Source organism: Sparus aurata, chromosome 3, assembly GCF_900880675.1.
Source record: "Sparus aurata chromosome 3, fSpaAur1.1, whole genome shotgun sequence".
Lineage (NCBI taxonomy): Eukaryota > Metazoa > Chordata > Actinopteri > Spariformes > Sparidae > Sparus > Sparus aurata.
Window position 1 is genome coordinate 30,469,433 of NC_044189.1, and position 14,909 is coordinate 30,484,341.

The window sequence follows — 14,909 nt, forward strand, 5'->3', positions numbered from 1 at the left end:
GTGCACTTTTAAAATATCAATTTAATAGAAATATTTTCATTCTTAGAGATGTTTCTTCACATTATGCCCGGGTTGAATCAAACCATTAGTATATTTTTCTTTAAAAGCAAAAGCTCTTGAGTTCCAACTCAAAGAAACATATAGTGTGTAGCTGAAGCTCTGAGTGTTACATACCTTAATAAGGTTGGTATACCTCTCTCAGTTTCCTTAGATTCAGTGCCAGATTACATAGTCTTTTCCAAGTGATGTCCCAAGAAATGATTATGAAATCAGACGACAAAAAAAAAATTATCACAAGCATTACCTATTAAAATACCTATTGCATCTTATTGCAGTGATGTTCAGAACCTGTGGAAGGTAGCGCTCCTCGGAGCTGCTTCACTTGTTAGTACTTAAATACATCTACTGCTCATGTTTTGACTTTTGCCAAAATATAATTTTGGCTCACGTGCAAATCTAGTTCTGCTCAGTGCCTGTCAGATGTGTGTAACCTCCCAAACAGGCTGAAAACAAAAGGGACTGAACATAATCAGTTCAGGTATGAGGCACGGTGAAACTCAAGGTCAACGGAATCGCTGATCAATACCAAGTATGGATCGACTGATGAATGGTCAGCTGAGGACAGCTGACACTTTCTAACATGAAGCTGGGACAGCTGAACAGATGAAGGGGTGGACAGCTCCCCCCCACCATGTATCTTTTGTGGCACTGTCTGGAGATTCATCATCCATTGTAGTCAAACCAACATGCATAATCTGCATTACGAACTGATGATGATAACATCATGGCCACAAAAGATACAATTTGTAATTTTTTGGAGGGGGTTCATTGATTCAGAAATGAGGACACATCAGACATAGTTTGAAATCAATGCATAAGGTATAATAAACTGAAGGTTACCACAGCCAGAGGTGCAGATTCGATGTCAGGATTGAGGGGGACACAAAAGTGCTTTTTTTTTTTTTGCCCGTATGCAGCTCATACCATGCCACCATAAATCACAACTTTGTAGAGGCTTGCCATATCATTCAAAAAGTACTGCACAGGGAATCATTTATTGTGCTTACCTTACCTTTCTTGTTTATTTGTCCTAAACAGCCAGCAGCGTGTATCACTGCTAACTTACTCTTACTCTTTCGCCTACCTCCAACCCTCCCAGATCCCCAATTCCTCTCACCATCTTCCTGTTCTCTCAGTGTATGGGACTACTTTATGAATGATTAATTGATATGGATGAATATCAAAATATGAAGAGATGGAATGGGGAGTCAGAAATGGGACTCAGTCATAGCGTCCCGCAAAATGATCAGGGCGATGGCGAAACAAATATACGCCACAGTGAGTGACAGCAGAGATGAGGAGTTTTTGTGAGGAAGGAATTAAACACCTGGTCTGTTAAGTGATTGAAACAAATAAACGCCCCGGTTATTATTTGGTAATTAACGGTATCTCTCTAAGCAGGACTCTGTTCTGGCCTGTTGGTATTGGTGTTACTGTCACATGTTTTCCACTTTGCCCATGAGATGATCTGAAAAAAATGCTATAGGCTGTTCACACACACAAAACACTGAACTTTCCTCTCCTCTAAGGGTAAAACCACACACAGGCTGCCATGTCCACTTCCCGCTGTTCTTTCCGTCATGGGCTGAACTGAGAGCAGCTTCTCATAAAAAAACCTTGACCAACATATATGAAAGACACATCCCTATAGCTACAGTGATGAATGTGACCTTATTGAAATGGTCATTTTGTTGACACATCCCCCTCAGCTCATAGGTGGATGGTTGGGGGTGTGGGGTCACAGTGGGCGTTGAGGACAGATCAATGAGATGCTGAGCGTGGGCCGAAGCAGGGCGGGGCATCAGGGTTGAAGGAGCACTGCCTATTCCCAAACATATGCATGTCCATTGTGATATTGAACTGGGTGTCAGGAGGAGCAGCCGACCCCCTGCATCTGTCTGACAGACAATGACTAGCTGTGTGTGTGTGTGTGTGTGTGTGTGTGTGTGTGTGTGTGTGTGTGTGTGTGTGTGTGTGTGTGTGTGTGTGTGTGTGTGTGTGTGTGTGTGTGTGTGTGTGTGTGTGTGTGTGAGAGTGAAGGGACCTGATTATTCTCTGGGGTTTAGAGAGACAGCCTTGACATATGAAGTTCAAGCACTGAAAGATTTAGTCACACATTAAATCTTCTATAATATGTATTTCTTAATGGCCTGAGAAAGGTTCTCACATTAGGGGATCTCTGCAGTATGTGTCCAGTTTACTATTTTTTTACTGACTTTTTCTCAGGGTATTTATTCTGGTCCTGTTGAAAAGCCTCTAAAACAGAGTCCAGACCATTTTGATAAGAACATTGTGATCATCATCAGCAGTTGAGATCTTGGAATGCGGTGATGTGGTTTAGGTATTTTTACATCGCACTTATATAATGCAAATTGTATCACAGATTGGCTTCCAAGCTATTTGGGATGCCTCAGATCTTGCTCATGGGCCTGCCTTTTAAAACCAGATTTTAATGAGCTCACAGATATGTACACTTTGAGCTTGACATTGAATCCAGGTAATTAAGTAGTAATAATAGTAATAAACTCAAATACTCAACTGGAGGAACAAGAAGATGTGGATCATGTTTGTGTTATCTTGTAGTACAAATACCTCCAATTTATGTCTCCACACATGGCCTTGTTCTGTACCACCGTTCAGTTCTGCTTTGAATTTTGCTAGTTCAATCTGTGTCGTGGTTAGTTAATCAAGATTAAACCATTTTTCTGTCAGATATCAATGTGTTACTTTAGAGGATATGTTGTATTTTTAACCCTGCCCAGATAGCTCATTGTTCTGACTTGTCAGTGTCGGTCAGCTGTGAAGGCAGGGGAGGAAGCAGTGTTTTTGGCCAAAAGGAGTCAGTTCTATACTTTTCTTTCATATTGCTGTCTCACCTTGTTTATCGCCTCTCTCTGGTCCTCCTCAGCTCCTCCAGAGTTCCTACAGTGGCCGCAGTCTGTGTCCAAACCAACAGGGGGCAGTGCTGTGTTCACCTGTGTGGCCCAGGGTGTTCCTGAGCCACACCTTATCTGGCTGAAGAATGGCAAGGTCCTGATGCCTGGCCACAACGTCAAGCTGACCAATAACAACAGGTGTGTGTGTGACAGTAGTGAAACACTGTCATGTATTCATTTAACTGTATCTCTGTGCTCACAGGATGGATTATTGTTAAATACATCACTAAACATTTAAACAAATACTTTCAATAAAAACAAGTCTAAAACAACATTTATCGCTTTTTGGGCCTCGAGAAGCAGATAAGGGTGCAGCAGCACTGCATGTGCTCAGTGTTGCTGTTTATGACAGTGTGGTTAAAAGCAAACAAACTGTAGCTTTCAATTATATTCAAATAATGCTAAAGTAGGCAACAGATATGGCAGAAGCTTAAAAGAAGGAAAGATCTATTTGACAAAAAACAGGACAAGTATCAGAGAAGACAGGCTCAGATTTCCTCTGCGGCAGCAACATTCTTATATGCAGGTTTCTGTTTTCTATGTAGACGTACCCAGCAGAGCCTCTCTCAGCCTGCATGTAACAGTTACACCACATGGTGACAGCACTGTGCAGTGTATGGAGGTTATGGCCTGTCTATGTGTGGACATTGATCAAACAATGATGGCAAATCAAATAAACTACATCAGTCTATCAGAATAATACATAGTGTCTATGCTGTACATTTATGATGTATGATATGTGATCAAATAAATATTTACATTAACATTCAGGGCATTTAGCAGACGCTTTTGTCCAAAGCGACTTACAATAAGTACATTTGTCAAATGAAAGAAACCACAACATATCACCATCGATAAAGTAAGAAATAGTAAACAATTTTCAAGCACTCATCTGAGCATAGTAAATAAAGATTAGATAGATAGATAGATAGATAGATAGATAGATAGATAGATAGATAGATGTAGTACAGACGATAAAACTCCATAAAAACTGTAGTAAAAAAAGGCAGGTCTAAACAAATGGGCCTTGGGCTGATTTTTGTACATATGTTCCACAGATCTTAAGTCTTTAGTTTAAGCCTAGATTGAGTAACAACACTGAAGCCTGATCAGAGGACCTTAAATACCTGTAGGTGACCCAGGGACCCACTAGAACATTGTCTCTGATTGTGGCAAGTGCCTGACCATGCAGAGCTCTTTAGGTGATCACAACAACTTTGAATTGGATTTTGTATTTGATGGAGAGCAGGTGAAGAAGAATCCCAGTCCAGGTCACATGAGAACTTTTGCAGGACCTGGTCAAGAATTGAGCAGCAGAGACCACTTGTCATTTTGTTTTCTTCGGTTTTATTCATTTATTACAAAATTGCACTTTTTGAGTGTCCCTGTTGGGATGAACAAAGTTACAAAGTTTAACTTTAAACTTGATGATCCATGAAAATCTGGTACATATGTACAGTCTGTGTATTGTGCTGTCAAGTAGATGTGACTAGCAGTGAACTGATGCAGCTGTGTGTTGTCTGTGCAGCACTCTGGCTCTGACCCGTATCAGCTCAGAGGATGAGGCCATCTACCAGTGCATCGCTGAGAACAGTGCAGGCACCAACCAGGCCAGTGCCCGTCTGGCTGTGGCCCAGGCTAAAGACCTGCCCGCCACCCCAGAGGGCCTCACAGCTAGCGTGCTGTCCGCCAACACCCTGCAGATCACATGGACCGAGCCGCCTGCAGACGTCACCGATGGCATCATTGGATATGTCCTGCATATCCGCAAGATAGGAGGTGAGTGTCAACATACACACACAGCAAGAGTCTGCTGTAGAGTGACAGTAGCTGTACAAAGCAGAAAGGGGAATAGTTATAATAATAATAATAATAATAATAATAATAATAATAATAATAATAATAATAATAATAATAATAATAATAATAATAATAATAATAATAATAATAATAATAATAATAATAATAATAATAATAATAATAATAATAATAATAATTGTGTGTGTGTTTGTGTGTGTGTGATTCAGAGCCCGACAGTCTGGAGCTGCAGGAAGCTATCAGCAAAGGCTCCTTCCAACATGATGTGACCAACCTGGAGCCAGCCACCACCTACTCCCTGTACCTTAAGGCCTACTCTCCCATGGGAGCAAGCCAGCAGTCCTACACTGTGCTGGCTACAACACTAGGGGGCGGTAAGCACATGAAACACTGTAGAGTCAATGGGGAGTCTATTTCTGTCTGTTTTTATATATATATATATGTATGAAGCTGTTTTTTTTTTAAAATGAAAATATATAGAAATAGATTCACTGTAATATTGGACATAAGAAAACATCAAGAAGTCATTTTGAATCAGTGGGAGGTAAATATAAAAAAGATTTCCTGAGATACTCAACAGTACTGATTTCATTAGTAGTAGTAGTCTGCCTCATCTATCAGCTTGTCTCTCATTGCTCTCCTCTTTCTGTCTCTCCATCCAGTACCAAGCCCTCCCACCTTCTTCACCAAGGTAGTGAACTCCACCAGTGTGCAGGTCCTATGGGAGCTCCCCAGTAAGGCCGGCAAGGCTGAGGGCTTCAGGCTGTCCTACCGCAGGGTCCCCAATGCTGTCTTCCAGGGGCCAATCCAGCTGTCCTGTGACATCAACGCCCACACCATCACCAAGCTGGGTGAGTTTGTGTGTGTGTGTGTTTGTGTGTGTCTTTATTCCGTTCCAACTATAAGAAGGATTTTGACTTTAGCAAAGACAGTCTAGAGGTAACGAGACATTTCCAGTCAAATCTTATCATTTAAGAAATCAAATATTATACTGTTTACTTTTGTTTGTGTAGTCCTGAGGATAGTGAGATGGATCACTTATTGATTATTAAGATTGCTCTAACCTGATGTTTATTATCTATCTATCTATCTATCTATCTATCTATCTATCTGTGTGTGTGTGTGATGCTCCTCCTGGACTCTGTGTCACTGGCCGCTGAAAGGAGGCTTTTAAATCAGTTGAAATGTTTGTTGGTAAATTCGATGAATTTCCAGTGGAGAGTCTTTAGTAAGTACACAGTGGGTCTGCTGAACATGCAACAATGTGTAATCTGTTTAAAGTCGGTAAGTAACCCATCCAAAAATATGGAGATTAGCATCCAATAGTTTAGAAAATAAAAAGCTTTAGTTTAAAGATGCAGCGTGTAGGAATTAGCCTCCTGTCCAGGGTCCCTCCAAAAGAATAGGGGGCAGCATGCTATTGAAGTCACTGCTAACTGCTGCTAACTGTAGCTGCAGTTAAATATAAAGCTCAGTTAGCCATGCAGCTCCAGTCCAGCCTGGGATTTTGGATTGTTGTTAAAAGACAGGACAAGCGAAGGCAAGCAGGTTAGCATGCTAACTTCAGTAGACATCTGTGCAACAGAGTATATAGATGTCTCCGACAGAACGTCACATCTTATGTCTTCACATTCTGGTGATTATATCAGTTGATGTGTTTTAAACCAAATGTCTTACATACTGCAACTTTAAGTAGGAGCAGTTTTTTTTAACTTCTTCTGATAATCAAGAACTGCTTCAGATCACATAATGTGATACACCCACTGTCTCTGTTGTCTATATGAATAGAGCCAAATTACACAAAAACTAAAGAAACTACAGACCTGTAAAATAAAGCATTACCAGTTTTACTTCTGACACAATGTTGTAAAAGATCACAGGAAATAATTCAGGAGAAAGTTTAAGCTGCAATATGAATAAAGAATGTTCCAGATGAATGAGCCTAAAGATGTTGCTGAATCAGTTGGTCTGTCTATTATCGGGGAACATCTGCTCTTAAAGTTATGTTTACCAGCTCCGTCACCATGTGGACACACATTGGTCCTCACAGTGCTGTCAATAATAATCATGTTTGGTGCAGCAGTGTGTCTGTTGCATGTTAATTGGCTATTTAGCAACTCTGGATGTTAGTCCGGTTCAACATACACATCAGGTCTCAGTCAAACAGTTAGTGTTTTGAGAGAAGGCTGGTAAAGCGGGTTGGTGCCATTTACTGATTGAGACGGTTCGATTCACAGCAATCACCAGCAGACTAAAATGGATGATTGATCTACTTGGAGATTATCAGTCAGAAAGCTAATTAACCAATACAATAACTCAGGTTCAGGATGTGTGGGAGAGTGAATGTGAGTGTGATTATGGTTCAAGAAGAACACACATCCTCAGCAGTGAAGTGAAGACACAAGTCATTTAAAAACAGCTGACTGTGTTTGTCTCTCTGTTTCAGAACCGGGGGCAGTTTATGAAGTCAAACTGGTGGCCTACAATGGAAACGGGGAGAGTGACTGCTCCAAGAGACTGGTGTCACTGGCCGAAGAAGGCACGAGTGACCCAAGCACAGGTTAATACGTTCACAACCTGTCCTGTAACAGCTGTCAGCAGCTCCTCTGAGCACACCTTTCAATGCTGTGGCACATGTTAATTAGGAATCCCACATTTCCCAAATGTATTTCTCAACTTTTAACCCTAATGAGCAGTGGTTGCAATGCGAGTGGTCAGTTAACAAGAGAGGCACTATAGAAATGTAAGTCCATTAATGCTAAAAGCAGTTTTAATCATAATTTTATCAGAAACTACTCAATTTAGTTCATATATTCTTAAATACATGCAAGTTGTAAGACGTAAGATGTCTAACATCCCAATCATTTTTTTTTAACTCCACAGCAGAAATATTGACAGAGGTGTCAGGGACATTGCATAGGAAATAAAGGCTTAACGTTTTCATTTCTTCTGGGCTCATCCTTATAGAGAAATTTGATGATAACAGAAGTCACTTGCTCGTTGGATACACTATATCTGCAACAAATAAACTCATGGCACACGATGGAAGATCTCTTTCTGACTTAAGACTGTGATATCAGCAGTATGTTAAATGCTGAGCAAAGGGACCACATATCTATGCTCAGCTTTTTGATTTTCTCCATCCTCAGGTTGTGTCTCATCAGGTCTGTGTTTGTTTCCAGGAGAGAAGAGTATGTGTCAGTGCAGGGATGGAGAGGCCTCTCTGGGCAGCATCGTCATTGGCATCCATATCGGCACCGCCTGCATCATCTTCTGTGTTCTCTTCCTCATGTTTGGATACCGTCGCAGGTAAGTCTCATTAAACTGTGCAGAGTTTTCCCTTTGATATTATACACTGTCAATAATTCTTGTTCAGTTATAATTCAATGACTTATGTATCATGATAAAAAAAAAAACCTGGACCGGGATAGTTCACTGATCCACAGGACTGTCCCAATATCCTGCTCCTTCATGAATTGCTCTTTAGCCATGGTAATGTCAAGTTCTGCAGAATGTGCTCTCATAGCTGGAACCTGTTTACAGTTTGATTTGCAGTAAAGGGACTCAGGACAGCTGGTCTGTACCGAGGGACAACACTGGACATAATGGCATCTCTAAAGAAGCAGTGAACCAGCCCAGTGTGGAGCCATTGCCTCAGGTAGTCATGTGCTGCTTGCAGCTTTCATGTAGTACAGGATTACTGTCAAGTACAGTTTCAGTGCAGCTGTAGATGTTTGTCTTGTTGTAGGGACTTGAAACAAAGTATTCTAATTAATTAAACAGATACACTGTAGATTTAATCACAAGTAAAAGGTGAACAAAAAAAACGGTTTAGAATTACTCTGCTGTCGAACAGCTGCAGGGGTGTTGCAGTGGGCTCATGTTCAGGGGCCCCAGCTGTGTCTCCCTGTCCTTACAGTTTTAAATGTGGATTTTGCCAACATACTGACTATTGGTTAATCAGATAACAGACAAACCTCTCTGACGATACAGGTCTGATGTTGGTTTGTTTGCACTTTTGGTCTTAACATTTAGAACTGCAGTCAGCATCAGTCACCTTTAAGGATTTCAATTTCAGCTGCCAATACATGGAATTAAATCCATCTGTCACTCTGTTTCTTGGCAAGTGATGACCAATTGATGTACTAGAAGAAGGCTGATGCTGTTATTCATCAATCAGTCAAATGACACACTGATGAGACCTATTCTGTGGCTACAAAGCCAAGAAATGATGAACATAATGTCACAAAATTAGATGAATAAAGAACAAACTAGGATGTCTCTTTGAAGTTTGGTTATGTCAAAAGTAAAATTCACAGTAAGAAATTGTCAAAGTGACATCTAAATCAGGGAGAGCCTGTGGAAACTGCCTTTTAAAGGTGCAACATGCAAGATCATAAACAGAGTGTGAACAGTGTTGACCAGCTAGCCTTGTCTCATAATACCACTTTGTACTTTAAGTCAGCTTGGGGCTGCAATCAAAGATAGCTACAGCAAAGAGTATAGTGAGCAGTAGTCGGTGGTCCCTCCAGTGATATAAGCACCCCCTCGACAGGTGGCCAGTTCTTACATAGTGCACTTTTAAACAACCATCCTAAGGTGTGTGTGTGTGTGTGTGTGTGTGTGTGTGTGTAAGTGGCTCCAAACAACCATCCTCAGATGCCACACACACACACACACACACACACACACATCTGAGGATGGTTGTTTAAAAGTGCACTTTGTAAGAACTGGCCACCTGTCGAGGGAGTGCTTCAGAAAAACTCCTACTTAGAGTTGTAGTGAGGAAAAACTAGCCAGGGTAACTTCATTGTTTCTGCAGTATATTGCTTGTGTATAATTCTGTCCTTGAACAATATCTGATTACTTGTCCTTCTTCTGTCCTGTCTCCTCTCTGTCCCTGTTGTGACTCTTCTCGTGTGCAGGCTGTCTGTCCAGCGCAGTGCCAGGTCATCATTGAGCAGCATCGGTCAGGTTTGCCTGGCACGGTCACTGGCTAACGCTGGTCAATAATGTCAACACCCACATCCCTGTTCCCCCCTCCAACAGTCTGATAGCCTCCCATCAATGAGCACCTCCTGTGGTCTTTGATGGGGGTCATCACCCCAAAAACTGCTGCAAATAACCCGGAAAGTGGCCTCCACCATTCTGTGACAGAACACCATCCCTCCCCTATCCTTCAGCCCTACTTCAAACCAAAGCATATTGCCTTTATTACATGCACATATATTTATGTGCATGTGGAAAATTCTTTTGGTGTGTCCACTCATGTCACTTTTCCAGTGGGAGTCTGATCCATAACCAAAATATTCTATTTCTCAGATCTCCTCTGGGAAGGTGACATGTGAAGGTGTGCACTGTGGTCCCAAAACACAAATTGTGCCAAATATTTTCACCGAACTGGAACCTTCCATTCAGTCTGTTGTGATAACAATTGCCTTTGCCTTCAGTTCCTCTGCAATAAAAAAGGAAAGAAACATAGCGGCCTTTTTCGAACGCCTTACAGACGTGAGAGTCTGATTAGAAATGATTGTCTATACCATACAAGCCATTTAGAGGAACCATGCAGACAGTCATTATTTGCTCCACTCTTCCTCACCCAGAAGCTACACACCACCAAAGAAAGCTACCTCAGTCTGACAAGAATGTCTGAGCCATAGAGTTAGGCCACTGTTAGCCTGATGATGCTGCTTGTGCTAGCCTACCTCAACCAAAAAAATACCCTGAAACCCTTTCCCCAGAGCAACTGCTTCCTTGACCAGTGCTAGTGCCAGTGTACCGTGCCAGCTGCCAACCGGGCCAGTTCGGAGAGTGCTTACCAGGATGACTACCATGGAGAGCACAACTGTGGCAGAGCCTGAACTCCACTGCCAAACACAAGCCTTACTGTACCAGAGATGATCAACAAGAGCCTTAACAGCCTCCTGTCACCTCCTGTTTCTGATTTGATGTCAGAAGATATCATGAAGGCCATGAAGTGTTTCCTACTTGATACTCTTGCTCCATGAAGTGGTTACCCATGGCCTTCAGATACCCACAAGTGTCCATCTCCAAAGACATATTTTGCAGAGTAGGAAGCTCATGGAAAATATGGACCTCAAAGAGTTGAGTGCTTTGTGAACCTTTGAGCCATGCATTCAATTCTTTTCTGATGTCTAACAAAGCAAACGAGTTCAGGATACTTGTTTGATCTTCACACCTGATGGCATACTGAAGACAAGCCAAAAGATGCCTACTGCCAGGTTAACTCTCCAGATGCCAAATTGGTCATCCTGGGCCTCAACGACACTGAGTTGGCAGCTAAGGAAGTTTTGAGGTGAAACTTGAAGCCTGAATGCACGGACAAGGCTTGTGTCTCACAGTGTCAGCCTATCCAAAAAGTTCTTCCAAGAAAACCAAGCTGAATGACACCCAAAGATGTAAACATTTTGATGGTTTTCTTTTTTTTCTTTTAAAACTTATTTTAAGAGAGACTACATTTCCTTACAATTTTGGATTGTTCCTGTTCGAGAGGGGTCCCCTGCGTGTAAAGTGCTTTAACTGAACCCAAGCCAAAAAGATTTTTCTCATGATTTCATTACCATTTTTGAAAGAATATATTTCATGTCCTTTTGTTTGGAAGTCATTGCAGGTGCACCCCTCCAACATGGAACTCTATTTTGTTGATTCTAACATTTAATTTAGAAAGAGTGACCAAATGAAGATGTCAGATATTTTAAAAGACTTTTTTATGTCGATATTATAAGAATACTTGCTTCATTTTTTAAAGTAGTTGAATTCTTGCCAAATATTTAGCTATTGTAAAGAAATATGTAACCAAATACCTCTACATTTTGAACATTCATACTCTCTACCTTTACACCTCAGCCCCAAAGCACAGAAACATGCTTGTGAATGTGATAATAAAAATGTGAAAACAGCAGGTGAACCTTGAGGCCAGCAGCTTTAAGAGGGAACCACAAAGAACACAACCAAACTAAAGTTGAAGTATTTTTCTCTTATAAAAAATAAAATCTGCACCAGCATTGTGAAGAACACATAATATTCATAAATACTAAATGCAGTTAATTAAACTTCAGTTAATAGTTATTTCACTGTAAACAATGATGTGCTTTAAAGCATGTATTAAGCAGTTGTTTACTATAAAGTTGCAGCTGGTGTTTATAAACCTTTTACAATGTCTTAATTCATGGTTTATGTCATGGTTTGTTAACAGTGAAATTGCTATTAACTAAAGTTTAACTCACTTTTCATCTACTGTTTATCAGTGATGGTTATTATAAAGTGTATTTGTAATGTAACCATTTTTGTTAATAGCCAGAACACAGACATGAAACAACACTAAATGAGCCTCAGACTTTGTTCAACAACTAAAAGTTAGTTTACAAAGTTGTGTCTCCTTCTAATCTACAAGAAAAGACACGTCATGATGTTGTCTACTGAACAAACAGCCAAACCAACATCCACCACACTGTGAAATATACATTCACATTGCACACAAAGCCAGATGTTAGATAGATCAGATTGGGGAAAATGTTTTTAACCAGGGTTTAAACCAAAGCTTTGCATCCTATTACCTCTTATAACACAAAAATGTGTGTTGCCTCAAGCTTTTATGTCCTCAAGGTTTACGTCCATCACCCTGAACGAGTGTTAAAGGATTATTCAAAGCAGAGCAGTATAAAAAAGAAGGGCTTCTCCCTTCATCTCCTCTCTTACACAACTGAAAGCTGATAAACCAAGGTGATACCAAAAAGTGTATTTGATATGGAAGAGCTAAAAAGTCCATGTGTTTTTGTAGTGTGAAGTGTGTAGCGGTTTAACTAGTTTTGAAAATGGAAAGCATTTGTTGCTTCTGTTTGGAACAAATAATTTCTCTGCCTCTTTTCATTTGAGTCTTTCGTTCTTCCTGCTGTGCTCAGGAAAGGTTGCCAAAACAAATGTTTGCTTCTTTTGAAAGTTTATTATTGCTATTACTATTATTATTAGATCTCATAACGTTAATTATGATGAGTTCAGATGGGGTTTTTTTTGTTACATGTGTGATGATGAAAATGATTGTTAGAATGATTTTGTGTCGGTCTTTAAGCAAATTATGTGAGTTTTTCCAGAGACAGTAAATTTAAGGCTTGAAAATGTTTGAGGCCAAACTCACGATCTGCCCTAAAGTACCAGCAACTAGAAGAAAAATAACTACAAAAAGAAGGAAAAAAATGTAGGAATGTAGAAGCTGGCTGCTAGTACCAATGAGAAACAATGCTTTAATGATTATAAGTGCTTCTCTGAAACCTAAAGCTTTAACCTGTTCTGACCGAGCTCCTATCCTCGGTCTTTGGCCAGAATGAAAAGGTTTGGATGTCAGGACTGATCGGAGGTAAGCTGCAGTTAGGAACAAAGACCAAGAAGTGACATGGAAGGTTTCAACAGCACATTTATTTTACATGTTAGGGTAATGTAGTCACAAAAACTCTATTTCTATTGGGGTCAGCTCTCACAATGGACAAAAAAACTCAGTATATATTTCCCGCAGCAGTCTGCTATAACCAGTAGCTTATGCTGTCTGATGTTGTATCTATTATGTACATATTACTTTATAAGTGGCATTACTAGTCTGTCCTTGTACTTCTTTTAAACTACATTGGATTTTTGTATCCAATTACAACAATTCAACAGCAGTTGTATTTCTAGCATGATTGTACCACCTGAAAGAAAAATGGATGAGAGGGAGATTATGTTTTTTGGAATTTGTTTGAACTGACCCTTTAATGTTATTTATTTATTTATTTAGTTGGTTGTTAGTCATTAAGTTGTGAAAGGAATTACAAGACAACACCAGCACATTCCCATAGACACAGTGAGACTCATAAGAAAATACAAAAGTATTTATTGTCAATTAGGAAACTGATTAAAAAAGTGTCCACAAAAGTTTTGTTTCTGTTGATAGCTAGTGATGGACCACATTACTTATCAAAATGTACATTAATGGAAATAGAATAAACATAAATTCAGATAAAGGTCAAATAAACAAAGTGAAAAATGTAGCATTGCAGGGCTTGATTATGAAAGTGTGATAGTTTGAATGAATATTTAAGAGAGTTCCTCCCCACAGCTTGGTCTCTGTGTGACTGCAGTCTGCTCTCAGCGTCAGTGTCTGGACTTACCTCTGCTTTTTCTCCTTCACTGATCACATGCCAACATGCCTGAAACCAAATAAAGACATTTTGCTTAATTCTTCTTTCTCTGTTTGCTTTACTCTTATTATCATTTGATTGATAAGCTCTGGCCCTGTGATGGATTGAGCCCCAGGTATCACCCAGATCTAACCGGATCCCTCCAATACCTCTCTTTACCCTGTCAATCGATTACCATTGTGTAAGTGAGCCTGCTTACTGCTATATCTTTTCTGTCAGTTGACACTTCATAAGCTAAGTGTGATCCCTCTGTTTTTGTTGTTATTGTAGCAATAAACCACAGCCAGAAAGACGCTACAGGAACTTAAAGCCCATCAGTGTTTCTCTCTCTCTTACAGTCAACTTTCTTTCTCAAACAGAGAATAGGGGCGTGTTTAAAAGTTATGCATAGTCATCACCTTGGTAACCAGATTGCCATTCTAGCATGATAAACAACACTAACATTGATTGGCATTAGCATTGATATCAGCATGGACAGGCAGCATGAGTTGATTCATGGTCAAATTGTAATCTGTACTGTTGGAGGATGATGTATGACTGCCAGAATCTACTACAGTCATACCTCATTATTCCATATTAGCAACAGCTTAAATTTGGCAACTTTCATCACAAAACTTGTCAAAAAAAATACAGGGCAGTGTGGCTCAGTGACATTGCCAGTAAAGGACTCAAAATACACTCCAGGGTACATATTTTTAATGACACTTGTCTTATTGTTAGTTACATCTACTGTAGATACTCCTTCAGTCACACACCTGTGACTGCAGCTTCCGGCCAGGAGAAAATGTTGTCAGGTGGCAACCACTTCCTTGGACATTTCGACCCTGAACCACAATGGCTGGTCACTGCCCATCTTCTTCTGGCTTCCAGCTCAACTCCTCCCTCCTGTTCAAGAGCCAACACA

General features: G+C 40.3%; 1 protein-coding gene across 1 annotated transcript in view; it reads left to right on the plus strand.

The window, feature by feature from the left end:
- LOC115578396 (immunoglobulin superfamily DCC subclass member 3) overlaps window positions 1-14,044 on the plus strand; it is a 30,155-nt gene extending 16,111 nt beyond the window's left edge. Inside the window, exons 7-14 of the mRNA XM_030411343.1 lie at window positions 2,969-3,134; window positions 4,525-4,775; window positions 5,024-5,188; window positions 5,477-5,665; window positions 7,261-7,374; window positions 7,997-8,123; window positions 8,358-8,472; window positions 9,740-14,044. Of these exons, the coding sequence (XP_030267203.1) occupies window positions 2,969-3,134; window positions 4,525-4,775; window positions 5,024-5,188; window positions 5,477-5,665; window positions 7,261-7,374; window positions 7,997-8,123; window positions 8,358-8,472; window positions 9,740-9,814 (1,202 nt within the window). The 3' untranslated portion in view covers window positions 9,815-14,044. The remainder of the gene's footprint in view (window positions 1-2,968; window positions 3,135-4,524; window positions 4,776-5,023; window positions 5,189-5,476; window positions 5,666-7,260; window positions 7,375-7,996; window positions 8,124-8,357; window positions 8,473-9,739) is intronic.
- Window positions 14,045-14,909: the final 865 nt, after the last annotated feature.